Consider the following 23306-nt stretch of genomic DNA (forward strand, 5'->3'; position numbering starts at 1 on the left):
GAGGTTTCGGCTAAGTAGTTGGGGCGAGAGGTGTGAAGTGGATTCCGACTGGGGCGGCAAGCTGGTAAGGTACTCTAGTCTGCGTGTTCCGTAGTGCCGTCGAGGCTATATGAACAGATGGCAAACGAGAATTAGAAACAAAAACAGGAAAGTGGTCGATGGAAAGAAAGCGGCAAATAATTAAGATGGTGGGGGGAGGGAAGAAGAGGGCGGAGAGGAAGGAGGAGAAGGGGAGTGTTTGACGTGGTGGACTGTGACGACTGACGACTTCGGAGGCGGAAGGGCGAGCTCAGGTGCAACCTGGATGATATAAGATACGACAGCTCATTACAGTACTATCATTTGAATAGTTATCACGGAACAAGTTACTTAGTAATTCATTACAATGGTCTATAACTATTAGGACACCTTTGCTTTTCCATTCTACAATCCTGACTCTGTACCTGCTACTGGACCCAACTACCTTGTGAATTGCCATTACGCCCGGGCAGAGTCAGCAGTTGGGCACGGATCCACTATCGCTGTTGGAGTTGTGCCGCGATATGCAGGCTGTCTAAGGAAGGATGAGTGTTTGAAATGCCAGCGAAGAGTTTCTTGTGATACGTCGTTATACGGGCGGGTCAACTAATGGGTTAGTGAAAAGACTCGTATCGAGAAGAAAACCACGGACCCTTGAGCCACCATGAAATAATACAGTCAATGGTATTCTTGACTATTGGCAATAGTAAGTGGAGGGCTTTAATTCCCTCAATGTATGTACGAATCGTCAATATCTTGTACCTAAATTACCAAAGCTTATGAAAGTTTACGAGCTAATATGCCCTACCCATATTGTCTATCTATACAACAGCGTCAGTTGATACTCTCAAAAGATCGGTAAAGGTATTAACAGCAGGTTGACGGTCGCTTAATAGAATACTTGAATTAAGAAGATAAACACTTGAACCATCAGATATCTTGCCACAGATTCAAATTATTCAGAAGTTTATAATTGCACTCACCTTCCAAGCTTAAATAGGAGAGAGCCTGTCTATCTTCTACCGACCGCTAGGATATCGTTCGACCAGTCCAAAACATCCTCTCATACATCTGATATGCCTCTGAGATCGTAGTATATGACTAACACAGGGTCATACTTAACGATATCTTGGTGAATGAGAGAAAATATTGATCGACAACTTCACCACTGTCATAAGGCGGGACCTCTGACAGATACGCCATAGGTTCACTATGCTGCCGCTTTAGCGTGGGGTGCCCGGATATGGCCTCGTGTCACGTGGGCATTCATTTCCATAGAACAAATATCCCTTACTCTTTTCTACCCTCGTAAGTCTCCATCAGTTCTAGAATTCTAATGCAACAACCAGTGGAGTATTTTATATCGAATTGAATCAAAACCCAGCCCACGTCAGACTCAGAGCGAGGATATGCTTAGAATAGTTTCATCACCCTATGCGATCATGTGACCTTCTATGACCCCTTACAGAGCGTCCGATTATTAGCTTTGACGTTCTATCACTGAAGGTGACATGTTGACTGGTTTTAGATCTGTCATTTTGCTGAGGCTCTGTTTAGTTCTCTTATGTACAATATTCTGTGTTGGCGTAAGGACTATGATTTTGAGTAGTAGCCAGATCATTTGACCGTCTTTCTTTTCTGATATCTAGAAAATAATAATGAAATCTTTTGAATATACTGTTAGCCTCACAAAGTATGGAATATGTCGCTGATTGATACAGTATTTGATATGTTGAAAGAGGTGGGTTGCCGTACCTGTGAGGAGTGAGGCTGAAGGGTTTTACAGACCACTAAATGAGTGCTTATTAGGCCGAGGCCCTGCCGAATCTTGTCTTCCTTGGCACAATTTTTTCCAGATTCAATGCTCTGGTTTGGATAGACAAGTTGCTCCTTTTTCCACTGCAGTCCTCTGGCTCGCAAGAGCGGCTTCATAGTCCCGGAATGTCAAGTGCTAGACATAGTTAAATGGAGCATGCCTAATCCCTTTCACTTTTGCCGAACTTTTGATCAACAGATCGGAGTTTGTACTTTTTATCATTTTTAATATGCCTGGGCAGTCACGAATGAAAATGGGACCAATGGTCCATGTAAATATTCGCTTTTGATTCAGTGCCCGTGGCCAGAGTGTAATGGAACAGGTTGTTCTTATTTTGAGTTGGCCGCTCTTGTCAACTGATTTTTGGTTAGTTCTGGCGAAGCATTATATCTTACAATGTCGAGTATATAAGGCAATATTGATTGCTAGGGTTGAAGGCTACACAGCGTTAAGTGTCCTAGGTTGGCTTTTAAGTCACGGTACGCCATTCTCTCCCCCCAAGGGCTGATCAATTACCATAAGCAAATCTATGCTATGACTTATACCCCAGAACCGGTCGAGACTCATCACTTCTGTGATATCATCAGCCATCATCCGCGAAAATGATCATCACCATATAGATAAAGGGACTGATACACAGTCTAAGAGTCAGGTGGATAGAGAAGTGGATGGCTAGACAGCCTGGGCATGGGTCTTGAATACACGTTACTGTATGTCGATCGATCGATTTCTATAATCTTGCCTCCCTCATACAATGTTAGTCATGTGTAACTATGTTATTCTTCATTTGATTGTACCTTAACCCATCAATCGGCCCGCAGTCGAATGAACGCTATTCCGGATATGGCTAAAAGGTAGATTGACATTCGTCTAGACTTTAGCGAAACTGGCTAGGACGATCTCCTTTCCGCAATGCTGATTGGCGGGACCCTGGCCGACGGTAAAACCTGGAATGGACCATCCAAGGCAGTATCATGCCCCAGCACAATAGTTAATAATAATATGTACTCCGTGCTTCGTGGCCGGATCCGCTACGATCTGGTCCGTTTAATCTTGACGCTATTTTCCTCGTGATCGAGAAACCCTCGTTTGAGTGGGGTAACTGAGGCGATTCCTAGGCTGGAATTTATGACCCTGCCAGTTCAAGTTTCCTTCATATTTCTGACTTGCAAACTTGCATGCGCTATATCATCCTAGTCTACGGAAAGAGATTAAGCGCTACGTTCAGAAATTCGATCCAAATTCGTTGCTAGATTTGATGGCTGCCGCCTCCTTGATCATTCTCGTCGTGGCCTACCATCTCAACATCTATTCGATGCGCTAGACATTCGACATTCTCTTCAATAACAGACAGTTAACATCCCCGCGTTTCCCTCGCCATCTTTATCGGTCTTATCGCCTTTTTTTAGAAATTGGGCGCTCGAAATCGCGGCCATGGAACCCAACAGGGCCGAAGAGCACCAAGCTGGTCGCCGGGCTCGTGAAGTATATCGCTACTTCCGACCAGAGCGACTGGAGACTATTCAAGAGAATACCTCGTCACCGGCCGAGCCAGCCTCTTTACTGAAGCCACCAGGCTCCAATAATTCCACCCCCGCGGAGCACTTTTCGTCCCCCGGGAATATGCCACAGGCGTCGGAACACCCCACCTGGGCGCCGCTACAGCCCATGCCCGAATCGTTGATTCTTGGCGACGCGAACGAGACATTGAATTCTCTTGCACAATTAGCCGCTCTACGTCTTAATGTGGATCGCGTGTTTATTAGGTGTGTATCGATATCTTGGTGTTGAAATTACGCCGCTAATCGCCCATGTCGCTTCCCAGTGTCTCGGACCGAGATTCACAATTTATAATTGCGCAAGCTTCCCAGACCAAAAATGGAGATGGTGGTTATGATCCCATAGGAAATGCAGTCAATACAGGCTGTTACACTCTCGACGTGAGCGCCTGGAATATGTGCAAAGCAAGTCATCCACCATAGATGCGCTTTTTAACAGTTGACAGCCCTAGAACTAACCAGTGTCTTTTCTTTGCTACCAACAGGATACTGTCGCACTACACCAATCCAATCGGGAGAAAGGAGAATACAACTTTCTAGTTTGCAACGATCTGAGTCAGGATGGGCGGTACAAAGATCTTCCTTTCGTTGTAGGGGAGCCCGGCTTCCGGTTCTATGCTGGCACGCCTCTTACTACGGAAAGTAATGTCAACATTGGTTGCTTTTTTGCTCTCGACACAAAATCTCATGACGAGTTCAGCTATATCGAGAAGGAAACGATGGGTTATATGGGAATGCTCATCATGGACTTTTTGAAAGTTAGTCGCCAGGCCTCAGACGGTCGCCACGCTGCGAGGTTATCGCGCGGCATCAATCTTTTTGTCGAGGGCCATTCCTCCTTTGAGAAGACTTCATCACGGCCTGTCTCGGGTAACTTTGGCTCCCAGCCAGGACATCCCGGGATTTCAACCTCAGTATCACGGTCTCCATCTACGTCTACGCAACATTCACGCGATGATTTTTCTAGCCGTTCGCGCTCACGCAGTGTACGATCATCGACCTCGACAGCTGACAGCGTTGATGAGCGGGCTATCCCATCCAGCCTTGACTCTTACATGGCCGAGCGGTTGACAAATATATCAAGCGGTACCCGGGGACTTCCAGCAAAGTCGTGGACTTTTCGTCGAGCCGCAAACCTCATCCGAGAGAGTCTAGAACTTGAGGAGAAGAGTGGTGTGATCTTTCTCGAAGCTGGTGGAGACCTTGCTGCAGATATTGGAACCGACAGTGACACGTCTAATTCGTGCGCATCGGAGAGTTCCAGGCCTGCCTCGGTTGTGGCACTATCTACCCCCGAAACTGCGTTTGGCCCAGATTCTACCTCGCACAAGCCTCTCCCAGTCATGAAGTTGGACGAGGAATATCTCCGAGGTCTGTTAAAACGACATAAAAGAGGACATATTTGGAATTTTCACCGAGATGGGCAACTGTCCAGTTCGGATGGTGAAGATTACTTTCAACAAAGCCACACACGCGGCCGAGCGAGAAGTTCTACCGATCTCTCCAGGTCACGGAGGAGGACCAAAGCGAAAGATAACTCTCTGCTTAATCGATATTTCCCCGGGGCTACTCAGGTCTTGTTTGTGCCCCTGTGGAATGCTGCCAATTCGCAGTGGTTTGGCGGCTTTTTCTGCTGGACCAATGTGGAACATAAGGTGTTCAGTCCGTCGATAGAGCTGAGCTCTTTGCTCAGCTTTGGATCTTCGATCATGGCCGAGTGCAGCCGCATTGAAACTGTGATCTCGGATCAACAAAAAGATGATTTCCTGGGCAGTATTTCGTAAGTTCTGCCGATATTGACTTTTTGAGAGCCCAACCTGACTAATAAATCAACAGGCATGAACTGCGCAGTCCACTTCATGGTGTCCTAGCAGCCACTGAAATGCTCAAAGACACGAATTTAGACCAGTATCAGAATTCGCTCATAGAGACCGTTGATGCCTGCGGCCGAACATTGCTTGATACCATGAATCAAGTCCTCGACTTCAGCAAGATCATGTCTCTAGAACGAAAGTCACGTCGGCGGAGGCGATGCAAGGCTTTGCCTCAAGACCTTGACAGATCACATCTTTCTGCTGCACATCTCGATCTGTACAAACCCACCGACCTCTCCGTGGTTGCAGAGGAAGTGGTGGAGGGCGTTTTCCTGGGACATATGCACAATCAACGATCAACTGCGTCTCTGGACCTTCTAGGTACTTCGCTTGTCGCGCCGGAGTTTCCAGAAGATCTTCACGCTGTGAAGCCCAACGTCAAGGTGATTCTGGATATCGCACCTACAGAATGGATCTATCACGCCCCTCCCGGGGCTGTGCGCCGCATTATTATGAATTTGTTCAGCAATGCGCTGAAATATACACCGGCCGGCCAAGTTCGCCTACGGTTGGAGGCGGAAGAGAAACCCGAGACCTCATCAAAGCGCCCAGCAAATAGAGAGCGAACTAAGGAGCGAAATGTCATCCTAACAGTTTCTGACACTGGAAAGGGCATTTCGGAGGAATTCTTGCGTGGGAAGTTGTTCACTCCGTTTGCGCAAGAAGACAGTCTTGCTGTGGGCTCTGGTCTTGGCCTGTCTATCGTTCGCAGCCTCATTCAGTCACTGGGCGGTAGTATCGATATCAAGAGTTGCCTCGGCGAGGGCACAACTGTGAGAGTATCACTCCCGCTCACGCGCTTGGAGCAGAATGGTGATGAGTTTGGGTTGGATCTCGTTCCGGGTCGCGCCCAATTGTCGAGACAGATCTCCACTCTACAGGGCCATGAAGGCCGGACGGTTGCCATACTCGGAGTGGATCCAGGTGATGCACCGAGCGATCCGAAATGGGCCGATCTATCTCGTTATATTACGGATTGGTATGGTCTCAGGTTGGTTTCCATGTCTGCTTCCGAACCGATCGACCTCATCGTGGCCGATGAATTGCCGAGCGAGACTGCGATCAGCCAAAGCTCTGCTACCATGAAGACAGCCTTGCTCGTGGTGAGCGATCAATATGTTGGTCGTGAATCTGTTCCAGTCCAATGGCTGGGAGGTACCAAATCCGCCAACATGATCAATCGCCCATGCGGCCCTCATAAGCTCCGACGATATATCTCCAAGTGTCTGGATGAAGCGTCGTCGTTGCCACTGCCGTCCGAGACCAACGAAATTGTTCTACCGGAACAGCCTGGTCCATTCTCCACGAGGGCAATAGTAGCGAGTCTTCACTCTGCAAAGAAACCACCAGCAAACGGAGATATCGACAGGAAGAGAGCCCGTTCTTTCACTCTTCCGGCTGAACTCGTCCCTAAGCCTTTCATGGAACCAATGACTGAAAAACGCGACGCCCGAATCTTAGTTGTGGAAGACAACAAGATCAATCTCAACCTGATGCTGGCATATTTGAAAAAGAGACAGCTGGCAACCTTGGATTCTGCTGAAAATGGCTGTCTGGCGGTTGAAGCCGTCAAGAAACAAGATGATGACAACTACGATATCATCTTTATGGGTGAGTTCTTTCCTGCTTTGTTTTCTAAACATACAAACTAATGTATCGAATTAGACATCTCAATGCCGGAAATGGACGGGTTTGAAGCAGCCCGGGCGATTCGTGCATTGGAGAAAGAGCGTAGCCCGGGCTCTACGCCGGCCATTATCATTGCGCTCACGGGTCTCAGCAGCTCAGAAGATGAATCCAAAGCCCTTGAATCGGGGATGGACATGTTTTTGACAAAGCCCGTCTCTTTTAAGAATGTCGGGAAGTTACTGAAGGAGTGGACGGACAGACAGGACGAAGGGAATAGTGATTCCTCGGCATAATCATGTTATAAACCTTTGTATAGTGTACATTCATCTTAGCGCTCATGTCCGCTGATCTAATGATACCACGCATAACCATTGTCAAACAAATAGAGTGTTCTGTATAGTACTTTGGTAGTATGCAAGCCGTTCGGGCGGGGCCCGGCTTTACCAGAGTCGGCGACCGGAGACACGCCGATGGAGAAAGAAAAAAGGCCTCTCGATTGACTCACCGAGGCCTTAATAATCACAGTTGAATTCTCCCTTTAGATGCTTGAGACCGGAATCAACTCCTTATAACCTCTTAAACAACATCAAGACTTCCCTTTCACTGAGGAGCCAACTCTTTTTTTTTTCTCGCTTTTCTCCGGCGCATTCTCTTCCGCCTCCCGGTTTGCCCCCCGCGTAGGCCACCGCCGGGCGAGTTTTCTCTTCTTGCCCCCCTCTTCTCTCCAGTCTCCTCCCCACTTCCCCAAAGAAGTCCCCCCCCCCCCCCCCCCTCAAACGCCCTTGCGCCTTGTGCCCCCTCCTCTAATCCACCTCGCTTCTTCCGACCGTTGACCTCCATCGACTGTTTTATTTATCCTCCGCCAAAACCACCACCCTCCATTCCCTCCCCTCCAAAACCAACTGCCCTTCGACGATGACCATTACGACGGAAATGGTCGGCGGGCAGAGTGACGATGTGCACCAGCAGCCTGCGCACATCCCTCCGGCTCCCATGGGCGACTACGTTTTTCCAGAACTTCGTCTCAAGGGCAAGATGAATGACCCGGAGAAGACCCCGCTGCTGCTCGTGGCCTGCGGCTCTTTCTCGCCCATTACATATCTGCATCTGCGCATGTTCGAGATGGCTGCCGATTACGTCAAGTTCAGCACGGACTTTGAACTCATCGGTGGTTATTTGTCGCCCGTGTCGGATGCCTATCGTAAGGCTGGTCTGGCCAGTGCAGAGCATCGGTAATTATGCTCTTTCGCATGTATGGATGTTGGAGATGAATCGGCTGACGTATTCTTTTCTTTCTGCTAGTGTTGCTATGTGCCAATTGGCAGTCGATCAAACCTCGGATTGGTTGATGGTGGATACTTGGGAACCGAATCAGAAGGCATATCAGCCAACTGCTGTCGTGTTGGATCACTTTGATCACGAGATTAACACCGTTCGTGGAGGTGTCGAGGCTGGAGATGGTACCCGCAAGCCTGTGCGAATTGCCCTGCTTGCCGGTGCCGATCTGATCCACACCATGTCTACCCCCGGTGTTTGGAGTCAGAAGGATTTGGACCACATCCTGGGCAAATATGGCGTACGTTGAACCCGTGATTTGCGCCGTTCGCATGTTGTTCGATTTTCTAACATTTTGCTAGTCCTTCATTGTGGAGCGAAGTGGAACCGATATTGACGAGGCTCTAGCGAGTCTGCAGCCATGGAAGGAGAATATCCACGTTATCCAGCAGCTCATCCAAAATGACGTTAGCAGCACCAAGATCCGACTTTTCCTGCGCCGTGAGATGAGCGTTCGCTATCTTATCCCCGTGCCCGTCATCCATTATATCGAGCAGCACCATCTATATGAGGATGACGGCACTTCGAATGAGAAGGGCAAGGAGAGGCAAGAGCCCGGCAAGTCAGGGTGATTCAGTTTCGGATTCATCCCTACAAACTAGCTGTACCGCCACGAACGAAAACCCTCCACCTTGAGCAAAGCATGACCTTGATACGATACCCCGTCTTGTCTGCTCCTCTTGCCTGCGCTTGCGATGTCTCTTGTCCGCAAGGTCCCCGCCTAATACTCAGACCATGCAGTTTCTGTCGCAGCTCCTTAATGAGCGGGCCAGACTCTGGGTGGAATCGCACTCTCTTGACGAGTACTGAGAGCATGGTGCGCAGCAGAGTTGAGACGATTAATGATTTTTTTTCTATGGAGTTTTGGGCGTTATCATCATACTGGGCTGGGATTCTGCACTTTTAACCTGCTCTAGCTCTTTGCGACCTGGCTGGCACCCGACGGGATGGTCCTTGCTATGCTTGCAGCTCTATAGCTGTCTACTTACCAGGCTAGGTCTGCAAGAGCATTACTGGGAAAATGTAAATAGCTGCCGTTTGGTCCTGTCTCTTCGATACACCGTTGTACATACGCGTCATAGATCGATCCTCTGGCTTTAGATTCGCCAGAACCAAGAACCAGCAATACCGAGATATCAAGACTTTTATGTTTACTGGGTTAGGATACAAGATCTAGGCCGTAGGAGACGATCTGGAATAGTGAGCAAGCTAATAGATTACAATACAGTAGCCTTATCTCCGAGTGTCGGTTTTACTTGAAACGGCACCGATCAGCCATATGCGATTCGCTCGAGTGATGACACCATCTCGGCATGGCGGCTGCCAAATTGTCCGATCCGATCGAAAAAAAACTGCAACTCGAGTGTCCTTAAAAACCAGATCTGAGATTGAAAAAAGCCAATTAGATATAAGCAAAGGATCCGTACCAGGAAACATTACCCCTAGCTAGCTCCATATCCAACGCAGAAATTCAAAGGTGACAGCGGCTGAAACGATCGCCCGATCCCGCCTGTTATCTTCCGCAATCGACGCATCTGCTCCATCGCCCCTCCACATTTTCCCGGACCGCAACCTGGTCCCCCTCCTCCCCCCGTCCTTGGAAGGCTTGGACAGGGACGCGGTCTTTTTTTGTTGTTATTAAGAGCTTAATTCTCTGATTACCTCGTCCCCATCCTCAAGCCAGGATAGCTCCCTTCACAAAAGAGAACAGGATCATGGTGTACACAGCCCTTGATTCCTTCATTTTACCACCCGCCATGTCCTCCGACGCGACACAGCGCCCGCTCACCCCTCCCGACCCCCTCGATAGCCCCTCAGTCTCCTCCAAAAATGATGCCTCCGCGATTGCCACAGCTCTCCATGTCATGTCCACCGAGCGCGCGGCCCTAGCGCACCTCGAACACCTTTATCAGAACGATGCGCGGGCCCAGCAGGATCTTGCGCGCGCGGTGGACTTGATTGCGCATACGGTGCGTGCAGCGGGCAAGTTGGTTGTATGTGGGGTGGGCAAGAGTGGGAAGATTGGACGCAAGATCGAGGCTACGATGAATAGTTTGGGGATTTACAGTGCTTTCCTGCATCCGACGGAGGCGTTGCATGGGGATTTGGGATTGGTTCGACCGGTAAGCCACCTGCATCTCGGATGTTTGCTTTTGATGGGGTTGCATTTGCGTACATTTGGGGAAATGCATTGCAAGACGATTGGATGGGTTATGTACTGACTTTACGGGTTGATAGAACGATACGATGCTTCTTATCTCGTTCTCTGGTCGCTCGCCGGAGTTGCTCTGTCTGCTCCCATATATTCCTACCACAGTTCCTATCATCGCTCTCTCGTCTCATACTCAGCCCGATGCATGTCCTTTACTTTCTCTGCATGGTCCCCTCGGTATGGGAGTTCTTTTACCTGCGCCTATCCATGAGGAAGAGGAAGCTTCTCTGGGCGTCAGTGCCCCGACATCATCGACGACGGTAGCGCTGTGTCTGGGAGACGCCTTGGCCATCGCTACGGCACGGAAATTGCACACTGATCCAGGACGTGGCCCTGCCGATGTCTTCCGTAGTTACCACCCCGGAGGTGCTATTGGAGCAGCGGCAGCAGCAGCTGGAGCGACGCCGTCGACTACACCATCCAGTGGGGTGTCGACGACGGCTTTTGACTCTCCTTCTTCATCTATTTCATTGCCCTGGGAGGATTTCTCAAACGGCTCGTCTATCCCGCCTTTTACTCTTCAACAACCTCCCGAGCATCGTTTAATACCCTTGGACATGCTCGTCCCTCTCGATCAAATCCCGACAGCCTCGAAATCCCCTGCTAGCGATATACGATTACTGGACATACTCCTCACAGCTATCCAACATCCAACCGCGAAGTCCTGGGTCTTCCTATCAGATTCAGAATTAGTCCCGCCTCGACGAATCCGCTCTCTTCTTTCACGACATACGGATGTCGACCTGCTCGTATCTGATGCCGTGGCTCAAGACTCTGGCCGACCGCTATCCGTATCTCGGGCGAATTGGTTCCTGGTGGCTGAATCCACCCCACTGGCCGAGCTGCGTCGTCTCGTCTCCACATCCCGAGATGGCCCAGATCCTATATCAGTTATTGCCGTCGTGAAGGATATTGCTTCTCCGGATAGCTGCATTGGGGTTATGGAGGCTGAGGATCTTTGGAGTGGATAAAGATCTGGAGCTGGACATATTTGACGTGATATGCTTGATATGACGGGTATTTCCATACATGGACATATCTTACTTTTCTTCTCGTATCTACTTTATTTCCCCACTCTGCACATACCATGCACATGGGTTGACGATGTTACGCCTGTTTCTGCCCAGTATGGGCTCTCGCATAGACTTGGTTTCTTGTTGATATTTTTTTTTTCGTGAATAGTTCATATACTGCATTCAAAACGCCCCAAATAACCCACGGGCTACATGATTTACAGGGTTCAGCATATCGCTCTCCAAAATCTCGTAACATTGGATAATCAAAATAATACAATTGTTGCAGAAAAAGCCGTAATCTAGTATACAATCCCATCTCCACCTACCGATGGGCAAGATCTTATCCCCCACTAATTCCGAATCTCATCCTCTCCAAGCAACGCCGACCCCACAACTCAAACCTGAGTAACCGGCTTGATACCCTTGTGAATAGCAGCAATACCACCAGTCAGATTCTCATATCCCTTACCAGGAATCATAAACCCAGCCTTTTGAATCATACCCCGGAACTCCTCCTGGCTGGGGAACCGCTCAATACTCTCAACGAGATATTGATAACTATCCCGATCCCCAGCGACAACCTGCCCAATCAAGGGGATAGCACTAAAATTCCACCTCTTGTACACAGCATCAAACACCGGATTCTCCACCTTACTAAACTCCATACAAGCAAAAACACCGCCAGGCTTAAGCACGCGGAACGCCTCGTTCAATGCGGCCTGCTTATCCGTGAAGTTTCGAATTCCGAAAACGACGGTGTACAGGTCAATCGAGGCGTCGGGGATATGGGGCATGTGTTCGGCGTTGGCCTCGACGAAGGAGAGACGGGGCGTGTTGTAGTAGGGCGTTGCGGTGGAGCGCTTGCGGCCTTCGGCTAGCATGTCGGCGTTGATGTCGCTGATTGTGACGCGGGTTTCCAGGTCGTGGTTGATGTTGGTTGCGTGGTCGAGCATGCGGAAGGCGATGTCGCCGGTCCCGCCGGCGATGTCGAGGATGTTCCAGCCTTGGTCTTTGGCGTTGGCTGGGCGGTTGGCGACGGGGGTGCCTGGGTTCAGGGAGCGCACGAAGTGGTCTTTCCAGAGGCGGTGGATGCCCAGGGACATTAGGTCGTTCATGTTATCGTATGAGGAGGCGACGGAGCTGAAGACGGCGCCGACTGATGGTGGTTGGGGGTTAGGATGAGTTCGATTCGGTGGCATTGGTACTTGCAATGCCATAAGCTAGGACTTTTATCTCACCTCGCGACTCCTTCTCGGATTCGGGCACATTGGTGAAGCCAAAGTGTGTCATGCGCTCATGGTCTGGTTTAGCCTGGTCGAAGGCCTGGCGGGTGCAGGAGAAGCAGCGGTACGGAGTGGCCGGTTGGAAAGTGCGGCGCTTAGCACTGTAGTGCAAGGCTCGCCAGGCAGAGCGGGTCGACATGGTGAGTTTGGGAGGAATTGGAGGGAAAGTTGGGAACCAGGTACGATGATCGGAACGGAGCTGGGAACTTTTCGGCCTCGCGAGAGATCGCGGAGACCCACTTTTCCCTGCAGACGCTGGCAGTTTGAACCAATCACAGCACAAGGATGGTAGTTGAAGGACAAGGCTGTGATAATCTAGAGAAGCTCACGGCATTGCGGACTTTACGGATCTAGTTGGATTTAGATAGATTAAAAGCTTATGCCCGGTTGTCGAATTCAAGCATCGTCATCGCCAAAGTATAACTATATAATATACCGGATCCAGCTGATTTACGTTCCCAACTTGCACACAAAACCCTCCGGGAATAACAATATATATTCCTGTAGCCTTCGACAAAATGACTTCGAACTCGCTCTCTCACTGTTGTACCACCGGTTCCCTTCATGAAGGTGAAGCCAAGGGCGAAATCAAAAACATCGGCGATAGTACGTCCGATACTTCCACAATCACACTAGCCACATCTAACAACCCCCTCTAGTCTCAACATACTTTGCATACCCCCCGGGCAAATCCACCGAAAACGCTATCCTCATCTTGACCGACGTGATTGGGCATAAATTCATCAATGCCCAACTTATTGCAGACCAATTCGCTGCCAAGGGCTACTTTGTCGTCATGCCGGATCTATTCAACGGTGACTCCGTCCCGCTGAACAGACCAGAGGGCTTCAACGTCATGGATTGGGTGCAAAACCATTTGCCCCCGCAGACAGATCCTATTATCGATAATGTACTCAAAGAGATGCGTGAAAGCCTTGGTTGCAAGCGTATCGGTGGTGTAGGCTACTGCTTTGGTGGGAAGTATGTCTGTCGGTATCTCAAGCCGGGTAAGCTGGATGTTGGGTTCACGGCGCATCCGACGATGGTTGAACCGGATGAATTGAGGGGTATTGAAGGGCCACTCAGTATCGCAGCTGCTGGTGAGTTTAGGTATCGTCAGCTATCTGTATCTGTCCGGGACTAATGCTTCAAATTAGTGCGAGACATCATCTTCACGACTACTAAACGACACGAAAGTGAGGAGATTTTGGACAGCCTGGATGTTGCTTATCAGATCAATACGTTCTCAGATGTGGAGCATGGGTTTTCGGTTCGCTGTGATTTGTCGAAGCCTCGACAGAAGTTTGCTAAAGAGCAGGCTTTCAGCCAGGCTGTGGCATGGTTTGACCAATACCTCAAGGAATGATTTTGTGGTCTCAAGAAGACAGTGCAGGTACTTCGATTATCAATGGGCATGATATCTCGAGCATCAAAGGCTGGCATGGAATGGACTTGGTGGTTTCATTGGCACAACACAAAACTAGAGGGCAGCTTGATCTTATACTGATACCACAATAGATAGACACAGATAGATTCATATTATTTATGACGAAACTCAAGATACTCGAGTTCCACCCGTCTTCTTTCATTAATAGTATGGCATTCTGAAAATCAAAATCGCCATACCACCCTAGCATAGACGAGCCACAGTCGATCGGGCTCAACAACAACGAAGCTAGACACCTCTGACTTCCTCCTCATGGGCCAGGCCAAGATTCTCTTGCTTGGTTCTTGCCGCAATCTGCAGACTGTTGCCCATTTGCTTTCGCTCCTTGAACTTCCGACTCTGAGTTCCCGGTACAATCCACGGCTCCGTCTTGAACAAAGCGTTCATGTCCTCCAATGGAAGCTTGGCAGTCTCGGGCAGAATAAGCCAGAAGAAGATCGCATTGGTGAAATTGCAGACACAGAAGAGAATGTAGAAGCGCCAGCCGCCAATATGGTCGATAGCGACGGTGGTTATTTGACCGATTAGTGTGTTGAATGCGAACGAAACCATTGTAGCGATGGAGACACCCTTGGAACGAGTCTTGGTGTCGAATATCTCGGAACAGATAACCCAGGTCAGTGGACCAATGGTCGAGCTGAAGGAGAAGTTGTAGCACCATGTCATGACGATGAATGCCCAACTGGCGGCATTGTTGTGGGTAGTTCCAGGGGGGAACTTGGCAATCAAAATGGTGGGAATGATCTAAAAGGTCAGCCAAAGGTAAACTCCAGGAAGGGAATGGATGACATACGAAGAACACGCAGTTGACCAGGTTTCCAATGATCTGCGGCCAACGACGACCAGTCTTGTCAATGAACAACAAGCAGCAGAGCTGGGCGATAATAGCAATAATAGAGCTGATACCCTGATACTTGAGAGTATCATTGGTCGCAATACCGATTTGCTTGAAAATAGTAGTGCTAAAGTACTGAATAGCACTGACACCGGTCATCTGGCAAGCGGCCTGGATCGAACAGGCCAGGAAAAGGCGACGGAAGCACGACGGATCGGTGAAAAGCTCAGTATACGACTTGGCCTCCGCCTCGTGCTCGTTCGCAATAGAAGTTTGAATCTGATCGAACTCGGTCCGTACCCAGGGATCATCGACATCGCCGCCCGAGTGCAGGCGAGCCAGGGTTTGCAGTCCCTCGTCGAGTCGGCCATTGTCAATCAACCAGCGAGGCGATTCGGGGAAGAGCAAGATGAGAGCGGCGAGGAAGACGGCAGGGACCATCTGGATACCAAGGGAGATACGCCATTGACGTGAATCGTCGTCAGCGAAGTTGATGTAAGTGCCCCAGGAGATCCAAGCAGCCACTAGAGATCCAACTCCCAGCATCAGTTGCTGGAGAGAGGTAATACGACCACGAATATCCGGGTGGGCCAACTCTGCCTGGTAGAGCGGGACGATCATAACCAGGATACCGACTCTAAAGGGTTGCAGGTATATTATTAGCATTTCATATTTATACGCGGAGATCCAAAAGTCTTGACCAACTCACCCCAATCCAGCAATGGACCGTCCAGCATACAGGAAATTGATGCTCTGTGCGCCGGTTTGAAGGCCACTAGTATTGTTAGTGTGTCTGCTCCGAAAATCAATGGATTGAATCTTGTTCACGTACCCCCCGAGCAAGAAAATAACAGCTCCCACGAGAATAGTAATCTTTCGACCAGCATAGTCACCTAGTGGACCCCCGAAAATAGCACCGAAAAAGGCGCCTCCCGTAAACACAGACGTGATAGCTCCACTTTTCGTAGAATCGACATTGAAAGCGTTGACCAGCGAGGGACTAGCAATAGCCTCGGCAATAACGCCCAGATCGTAACCGTAAAGTACGGAGCCCAGAGAGGCAAACACACATACCATAAACTGTAAATGTTTAGAAAGCCGCTGGTGCCGAGGCGGAAAGCTAGAGACGTACCTGGTACCACTTTGGGGACAGCGCCATGATTAGGCGTTATTATAGATGACTTGCTATTATTCTAGTTGGAAAAAGCGGCCTTCCGGACCTCGAACGTGACAAGGCATTTCAATCCCGGGAGATGCCATCTTATAAGACTTTCCACGTTCGATTATCACTCCGCTGTGGTGCCATAGCGTGATGGCAGGCGCTTTCTTGTTGGAGGAATTTTGTCTGGGGAAGAATTCCAGGGACTACTTCCCCCGCAGGAGTTTTCCCCAATGTTGTTGGCCTAGTGCAGGGCTATGGAGGCGATGGAGCTCCAGATTCGATTGCGTGGAGCCAAAGTGGGTCGACCGAATGCCTTGAAGGCGCTCGGCGTTCAATTCACAGTGACCTATCAACCCGTTCGCGCAGCGAGATTGCCTAAAAACTTGGCTCTGATCATGGCTAAGAGGCGTCAACTCCTATAAGACTTGTTCACTTCATATTTTCCTCTGCTGGTGGTGGGTATTCTTGTACTTATAGGATAACGTGCTATGGCACGATGTGGGGGCAGATCGCCATCCTATCGAGGGTGTCAGTTCAGCCTAGCTCAGGGAACACCATGCGGTCCTCTCCGCTCAGAAAACAACGCGAATTTCCGTCCGTTGGGCAGGCAATACTTCCGAAAGGAGATATCGGATAGCTTACGCGGCAATGAGGTCTGTCCTATTAGCGTCACAGATGTGGCGTCGGAAGGCGCGAGGCGTAAGAGCCAAGGCCGAGCGGGATACCGACACTTCTAATGTACAAACTACACAATACTCCGTAAGCGGCTGCATTAATACTGCATAAGGTATAGCGGCAGTTCAAAATCCAGAATCTCGTGACCGTAGAAAAGCTCTAGCTAGATATGGTAGATCGGGATTTTTGCCGTGGAACTTTAAGATCGAAATTTGGAAGTGGGTTTCTTTTTCTCTTCCCACACAGTACAGCTTAAAGGTAGACGGTTATAGTATATAACAATAGAGAGTGAATGCTAACAAAAGTGGTACATTAAATGTCAAGGTTACTATAGCAGTTCATTAGCCTGAATCTAGCGACGGTCTAGCCAAAATACCTTTTAAATTCTTCGTAAGGAAATCCCCTTATTTGCCTTGAGGCTCTCCGGGTCTTCCCCGTTTGCTCCTGCGTCGTTTGATGGTTATCTCCAGGACCAGACATTCGTTGCCCTATATAGGCTCTTTCTTTTCTCCTTTCCTCTTCATCCTCTTGCTCTCCTAGATAGACCAATTTGACTTCGTTCTCCCCTGCCTCCTGTGTGCTTGGTATCTGGGATACCATCATCCATAATACAATTTCGGATTGCTTATCGAATCATCTTCAAAGCCCGATTGAAAATACCTTTTCGAAGTTCACTTAGGAGGCTCAACCTTATAGAAACTCTCTATGGATATTTAGAGTATAAGACTTATGCAAATAATGTTTAGTCTTAAAAGTATATTTCTCCTCTTCATCTTCATCTACTCATACCATCGGGCAGACCCAAACCAGGTACGCTCTTTTCACCTTCCCTCTTACCTCAAGTCCCCAAATTCTTTTTCCTTCCTCATCACATCAACTTCCATAACAAAACCACAGATATTTAACGCGTCTCTTCAACTCTGACCAAATCACACCAGCAGACTCTCCAATGACAAAACCTTAAGAGAAATTCTACGAATCTCTTGAACTATAACAAAGCTACACCAGCAGTTCCTCCTCGAGACAAACGACTCGAACCCGATTTTTCTCCTCCCTACCTCGACTCCTATCATCTGTGAGTTGGTCCTTTTTCTATCTCCTTCTCTCTCTCATCTTTCCACGTGCCAGGGATTTCCGAATGTCTGCTTGGGCTTCAGCTAACTCACACTCTAGTCATCATGGCGCCTCCGTCCACGGGTAATACGCCGGAGAAAATCGTCATTCAATACACCACGGATGAAATTAACCAGATGCAGAATACCTGGACAAATTTGACCGGGGATTTCGGTCATGACTGAGTTCAAGAGGTCCATGACATCTACTACCACCTTCCGGGATATCAGAGATCCCGCGATTTGATCAAGGCATATCTAAAGTCCAAATTTTGGGACTTGGTCAATACGCCAGAATTTCTCCAGGCTCTCTCAATCCAGCCTGCTGCGGAGTTCCGAGTCCATGCACTTGCCAAGTTTTCAGAGCGCGACTTTCCGACTGTTGTGACACTGTGGTATGTTTCTCGGCTAATGAAATCGGCACCAGACATGTTTCATCGATCGAAGATGGCGAATGCACCGGTCGAAATTAACACCACGCAGTTCATGCAGTTTGTCTTCTACATGAAGACAGACCTTCACAAGTTGAATCCACAAATATCTCGCGCCCCTGTCCCCCGCAGGGCCGTGCGGCGAAGGAAACTCTGATGAGGATGGGAAGGACAGTGGAAAGCCACGAGATCGGTGTTCAACACAACACACCGACCCAAATTGCAGATGCATGCACAGACTCTTCCACGATGGCCTGGAACCTATTCAACTGCATACTTTGGCAAAACTGAGATTGATACCTGAGGTGGGCGATACGGTTTGGCTCTGCCACCGAGGCCACATGTGGTATGCCCTGCTAGGCACATGGTGATGGACTCGCTCTTGATCTCGTCCTCGTTGCCTGGCAATACAAACGCACGGATTCTGGCGGTCTTTTGCCTTTAATTTCACAACCGACACCTCTGATTTTCTGCATTTTCTGGATCTCACAATGACCTTGGCATGAAGTTTTTGTAAATGCCTATCCAAGTTTTCCGAAGATGTTTCTGCGGACACGGGCCGAAAATACGCGCATTCAGGTTGATCATACCCAATTCCATTACTTGAACCTTTGCAAATGCTAAGCCAAGTTTTCCTTTTTAACACCTCTTTTAACACCTCTTTTAACACCTCTTTTAACACCTCTTTTAACACCTCTTTTAACACCTCTTTTAACACCTCTTTTAACACCTCTTTTATGGCCTCTTTTATGGCCTCTTTTATGGCCTCTTTTATGGCCTCTTTTATGGCCTCTTTTATGGCCTCTTTTATGGCCTCTTTTATGGCCTCTTTTATGGCCTCTTTTATGGCCTCTTTTATGGCCTCTTTTATGACCTACTTTAACACCTTCTCCCTTCAGCACTAGCCGAATAACCCTGCTGCTCCGCCGCCTAGACCCACTCCATGATCGAACGTGTAAATGCAGCCTTTTCGTTCTCCTATGCTTCGAAATTCGAATCGAAAGCGGCGATTCCACGCACACCTGTCTGTCCATGTACGAGGTTGTACTTTTGGATGTTGTGAATCTGAGACTAAGAGGAGCGAAAATAAGAGTGAGTCCATAGGCCCAGTAAGAATATTCACTTACAGAGATCCTGGGCAAGTTCAGACGTAGGCCATACTAATCCTCATGTGCACGGATAAGGTTCAGAGACCTCTGTGTAAGGGTCCGGGACACATCGACCAAGATCAAGTTTCTGTGGGGCAATGCCACAATAGCCTATTCGCCGTGTTCTTTATCCACATCTTCGACAACGATGGGTGGAAAGATGTCATGGAAACGCCAGGCTGAATCAGCCACTGCATCGTAGAGACGAACTCGTCTCTCTATCGTACTAGTCCTATCTGTACCGATAAAAGATTAGTAAGTAGACTATACTAAGCAAGTCGATTAGCTCTTACCGGTTGGTATAAGATAAAGTTAAAGCGGGAGAGGGAGGGAGGTGACCCTCTAGTTATTTATCATCGCGAGCGAGATCGTAGCGGCGCTTAGCTTCAGGTTTAGGAGACATTATACTTTAGTGAAGAGGTAAAAATGAATAAGTATAATGGGAGTGAGCTAGAGTAAAATTTGATTAGATCGAGTGATGGTAGGTAATGGGTCATTTTTAATATAAAGGGCCTAACGCCTAGGGTATATAAACAAAAGATCATACTCATGACACTACAGAGGGCTCTCGTGACACTGTAAAACCAGGCCTCATTGGGAATGTACCTTGTGGGCAGGGCTGCCTGAAAAGATGTTTGGAAAGATATCCTAAAAGATCTTTGGAAATAGAGGAGGTTAAAGCGTATCTAACTGGGCCTTCTCCCTAGCTCTTGTTTCACAATTTTAAACTATCACTGCTTTATACATAACGGCTTGATAGGGATTATACTGACATCGGATCTATTATGCTATATGCTACTCGTAAGGTAAGTTTCTCATTAGGCGTCGTAGTGTCGCTGGAGTCTCTTGTAGTGCCTACCCTTATAGGCCTCTAATCGGAAATCTCCGGCAAACAGCCAATCGCTGGAAGGACTAAGCAACATCCATCTCTAAAAGGAAATTTCCATTCCACTGATAATCAAGTCTGTGATTGAAGTATCTAAGCCCAAGGGGTCTTAACCTGGGAGGAAAACTCGGAGCATGCTCCATTATTAGGTTTGACATACAAGTCATATAAACCTGAATTTTTATTATGTGCACACTAGATTAACACCAACACGACTCAATATACATCACACACATTTCTACTATTCAAAAGCCAAAGGTAGAAAGCCCTCTGAATGAGAATTATCAAGAGGCCACGGCCAATTTGTCAGCAGCTCCGGGGGCAACTGGAACTGCATCATTTGATCCCCAACACTTGCGCCCACCGGAGTTGGATCGGATTGCGGAAAAACGGTTTGCGGTACCATTGCTTCCGGCTTGATATTGACCTGTATAGAGGAAGCGCCATTGGGAGGAGGTGGCGGTACTGAGAAATTGACTAGCCGGGATGTGCGCATATAGCCGTCGATTCGGTCAACTTGGGAGCGTAGTCGTTGACTGGCACCTGCTGAGCGATGGAGGCCTGTTTCGAGACGGTGGAGGAGGTCTGCCATTTCAAGTCTGTGGAAGATGGGTTAGGAGAGTCCAGTTGATAAGCTGGGGAAGGGTTGGCTTACAGCAATGTCCGTACTCGTTGATAAGATGCGTCAGACAGACTTCCCTCCATGACTGAACCGAGAATGTACCCAATACCGCCGAGGTGATGTAGCTAATTTGAGTCAGTCGGGTGAACAAAGGCTCTATAACAGGAGTGAAACCTACCAGGGGTGAGCTGATCGCCTTCAGATATTCCACTGGAACTTTGGAAAATACGCTCAGCAGCTCGCCAGCCACATCACACTTCCGGTCGACCCCAATCTCCTCTGCAGATAACAGAACCATTCGGAGCAACTGCAGGGTCGCCTGAATATTGGCAGACTGGAAGCCAAACAGATCCTTACTCATATCCCCCGTTGTTGGCGGCGTCTCACGGAACTGCGGCGGCAGCGCAGCATACATGGAATGAACTCTCTCCATGACGGTCGGCTCTGACATGGATGCCGGGCTGAAAAGAGACCATACTTCAGTGGTACCGTTGGCAGAAGAGAATCGTCGTCGAGTACCATCCACCACGTGTTCGAGTATGCGATATAGATCAGTTGTAAAATTCCAGCCATGCATCCATGATACCGGTTGCCGAGACACAATCGGAGTATCACCATGGCTGAGTGTACTAGAATCTGGTGATACCGGCGGCAAGCCGTAGCCATGAGGTGTAATGAATTCGTCATCCACCTCGCTGGGGTACCGCACGAGGGAATGGGCTTCGCGATATCGAATGATGCCTCCCCATACAATGCTCGCGTAGATATCCAAGGTATAAATTGACCAGAACTGTTCGATCGGTTAGTCAGGCACGGGCAGCTCCAGCTCAAAAGACATACTAATCTCCGTCGTTCCTCGGTCTCGATAGTTCCGATATCCTTTGGCCATAGCTTCTCATCATGAAGTCCTTCCATGGTTGTCAAAGTGTGATACATTCCCGAATACTTTTGCAAGTTCTTGATCTGGCCATTTTGAATGCTAGCAATGGCGAGTATTGCGCATGCTCGCATATAGTTAAACCCCTTTGCAAGAGCCAGGTCTCTAGGAAAAGAATCCTTGGCCGCAGCGTAAAAGGCTTCTGATGGGGGCTCAATGAGCTCTTCACGGCGCCATCGGGTGGAATATAAAGCGCCGTCGCGCGCTCGCCCGGAAACCAATGCACATACCGCCATGGTGGAGGCAAATAGCCCTTGGTTTCTGAGGTGCTCTTGATTATTAATTCTTTCAATAAATGACTGTTTATGGAAAAGAGGGAATCTAGAGTCCGGGTTAGCCGAGTCAAAACATGACGGAAACAAGGGGTTGGGCGAGTCGTACATAGGGTAGACAATCTCAAAGTACACCTGAACAAGGTTCCTGATCTGCTGATCACTGGAGATAGCAAATGCTTTCCAGGAGTTGCGGAGAGCACCGTCATCATCGTACCCTTCGGTCGTCGACCACCCCGTGTTGAAAGAGGTCCAAGGATCCCCCGTCAAAGATGGCTGGGAGGCCGTTTCCTGATACATTGAACTCCTAGATGCAGATGAACCGGAGGCCCTCTCTGGCGCAGGAACTCGACCGATCGGAGTAGGGTCTCCCGATACTCCTGGAGCGGGCGTCTCCCGCATGTTCACCTTGACCCCAGCTTTGACGCCTCGCCTTTTGGCAGGGCGATCATAGGTACAGGGAACATCGAAGTCTGCACAGTTTTGGCATCGGCCTAGTGGGTCTTCACTCTTGCCGCACTTGATGCTGCGCCGATTGCAGAAGTCGCCTAGTAAGCGGTCAGTGCAAGCTGCTTAAACGCGTATATCTGGAGATCTGCCAAGCACAGATCGAAAGTGGAGCAGGGGCATTCTGAGAGAATGTGGGGAGACATACAGGCCTTGGAGACGCGCTGAAGCTTTCGCGGTTTTTGCGACATCCATTCATCGGCTCAGGCCAACGCGCTTAAAAGCTTGGTTCTAGTAGCGAAAATGCCTCCCGCGAGAAAATCCCGCCTCGGATAAGAGAGGGGTGGATTTCTGGGGTCTCCGTGGGGTTTGCAGATCGCGTTGTTGACGCGCAAAGGTAGGGCTGAAGGGTGGTGAAAGGTAAAACGGCAGCAGAGAGGAGTTTAACCGGTGGTCCTGAAAGTCATCTCCGATCGCTAATGTCTAACGATTTTTCTAGAAACGACTTGTCCCACGCAAGAGCGTGCTGGCGCCTCTGCTGGGCTGACTCAGCAAGGTGTCATAGACTGTCGCGCGCGACGAATCGGCGG

General features: G+C 49.0%; 8 protein-coding genes across 8 annotated transcripts; 5 read left to right on the forward strand and 3 right to left on the reverse strand.

The window, feature by feature from the left end:
* Positions 1 to 3268: 3268 nt before the first annotated feature.
* Positions 3269 to 7189, forward strand: N7496_003078 (ATP-binding response regulator; the record flags this gene model as incomplete). Its single annotated transcript, XM_056696009.1, has 5 exons — positions 3269 to 3600; positions 3660 to 3802; positions 3856 to 5173; positions 5230 to 6878; positions 6933 to 7189. 5 exons carry the CDS (start codon positions 3269 to 3271, stop codon positions 7187 to 7189), a joined length of 3699 nt encoding a protein of 1232 aa, XP_056558221.1.
* A 622-nt stretch (positions 7190 to 7811) lies between these two features.
* N7496_003079 (nicotinamide/nicotinic acid mononucleotide adenylyltransferase) lies at positions 7812 to 8803 on the forward strand (the record flags this gene model as incomplete). The annotated part of the gene is made up of 3 exons (XM_056696010.1): positions 7812 to 8128; positions 8199 to 8472; positions 8534 to 8803. The coding sequence occupies 3 exons, from the start codon at positions 7812 to 7814 to the stop codon at positions 8801 to 8803; spliced, it is 861 nt and encodes a 286-aa protein (XP_056558222.1).
* Positions 8804 to 9988: 1185 nt separating this feature from the next.
* N7496_003080 (Arabinose 5-phosphate isomerase KdsD) lies at positions 9989 to 11414 on the forward strand (the record flags this gene model as incomplete). The annotated part of the gene is made up of 2 exons (XM_056696011.1): positions 9989 to 10354; positions 10470 to 11414. 2 exons carry the CDS (start codon positions 9989 to 9991, stop codon positions 11412 to 11414), a joined length of 1311 nt encoding a protein of 436 aa, XP_056558223.1.
* A 440-nt stretch (positions 11415 to 11854) lies between these two features.
* Positions 11855 to 12881, reverse strand: N7496_003081 (class I SAM-dependent methyltransferase; the record flags this gene model as incomplete). Its single annotated transcript, XM_056696012.1, has 2 exons — positions 11855 to 12615; positions 12698 to 12881. 2 exons carry the CDS (start codon positions 12879 to 12881, stop codon positions 11855 to 11857), a joined length of 945 nt encoding a protein of 314 aa, XP_056558224.1.
* Positions 12882 to 13260: 379 nt separating this feature from the next.
* On the forward strand, positions 13261 to 14108 carry N7496_003082 (uncharacterized protein; the record flags this gene model as incomplete). The annotated part of the gene is made up of 3 exons (XM_056696013.1): positions 13261 to 13348; positions 13402 to 13842; positions 13900 to 14108. 3 exons carry the CDS (start codon positions 13261 to 13263, stop codon positions 14106 to 14108), a joined length of 738 nt encoding a protein of 245 aa, XP_056558225.1.
* Positions 14109 to 14417: 309 nt separating this feature from the next.
* On the reverse strand, positions 14418 to 16183 carry N7496_003083 (sugar porter family MFS transporter; the record flags this gene model as incomplete). Its single annotated transcript, XM_056696014.1, has 5 exons — positions 14418 to 14933; positions 14983 to 15661; positions 15734 to 15799; positions 15857 to 16104; positions 16157 to 16183. 5 exons carry the CDS (start codon positions 16181 to 16183, stop codon positions 14418 to 14420), a joined length of 1536 nt encoding a protein of 511 aa, XP_056558226.1.
* A 1416-nt stretch (positions 16184 to 17599) lies between these two features.
* Positions 17600 to 18561, forward strand: N7496_003084 (uncharacterized protein; the record flags this gene model as incomplete). Its single annotated transcript, XM_056696015.1, has 4 exons — positions 17600 to 17671; positions 17873 to 17936; positions 18035 to 18058; positions 18167 to 18561. The coding sequence occupies 4 exons, from the start codon at positions 17600 to 17602 to the stop codon at positions 18559 to 18561; spliced, it is 555 nt and encodes a 184-aa protein (XP_056558227.1).
* A 2118-nt stretch (positions 18562 to 20679) lies between these two features.
* On the reverse strand, positions 20680 to 22967 carry N7496_003085 (putative C6 transcription factor; the record flags this gene model as incomplete). The annotated part of the gene is made up of 6 exons (XM_056696016.1): positions 20680 to 21037; positions 21094 to 21185; positions 21239 to 21850; positions 21901 to 22318; positions 22379 to 22817; positions 22925 to 22967. 6 exons carry the CDS (start codon positions 22965 to 22967, stop codon positions 20680 to 20682), a joined length of 1962 nt encoding a protein of 653 aa, XP_056558228.1.
* Between the last annotated feature and the right edge of the window lie 339 nt (positions 22968 to 23306).

Source organism: Penicillium cataractarum (assembly GCF_028827025.1).
Source record: "Penicillium cataractarum strain IBT 29864 chromosome Unknown utg000002l, whole genome shotgun sequence".
Classification (NCBI taxonomy): domain Eukaryota; kingdom Fungi; phylum Ascomycota; class Eurotiomycetes; order Eurotiales; family Aspergillaceae; genus Penicillium; species Penicillium cataractarum.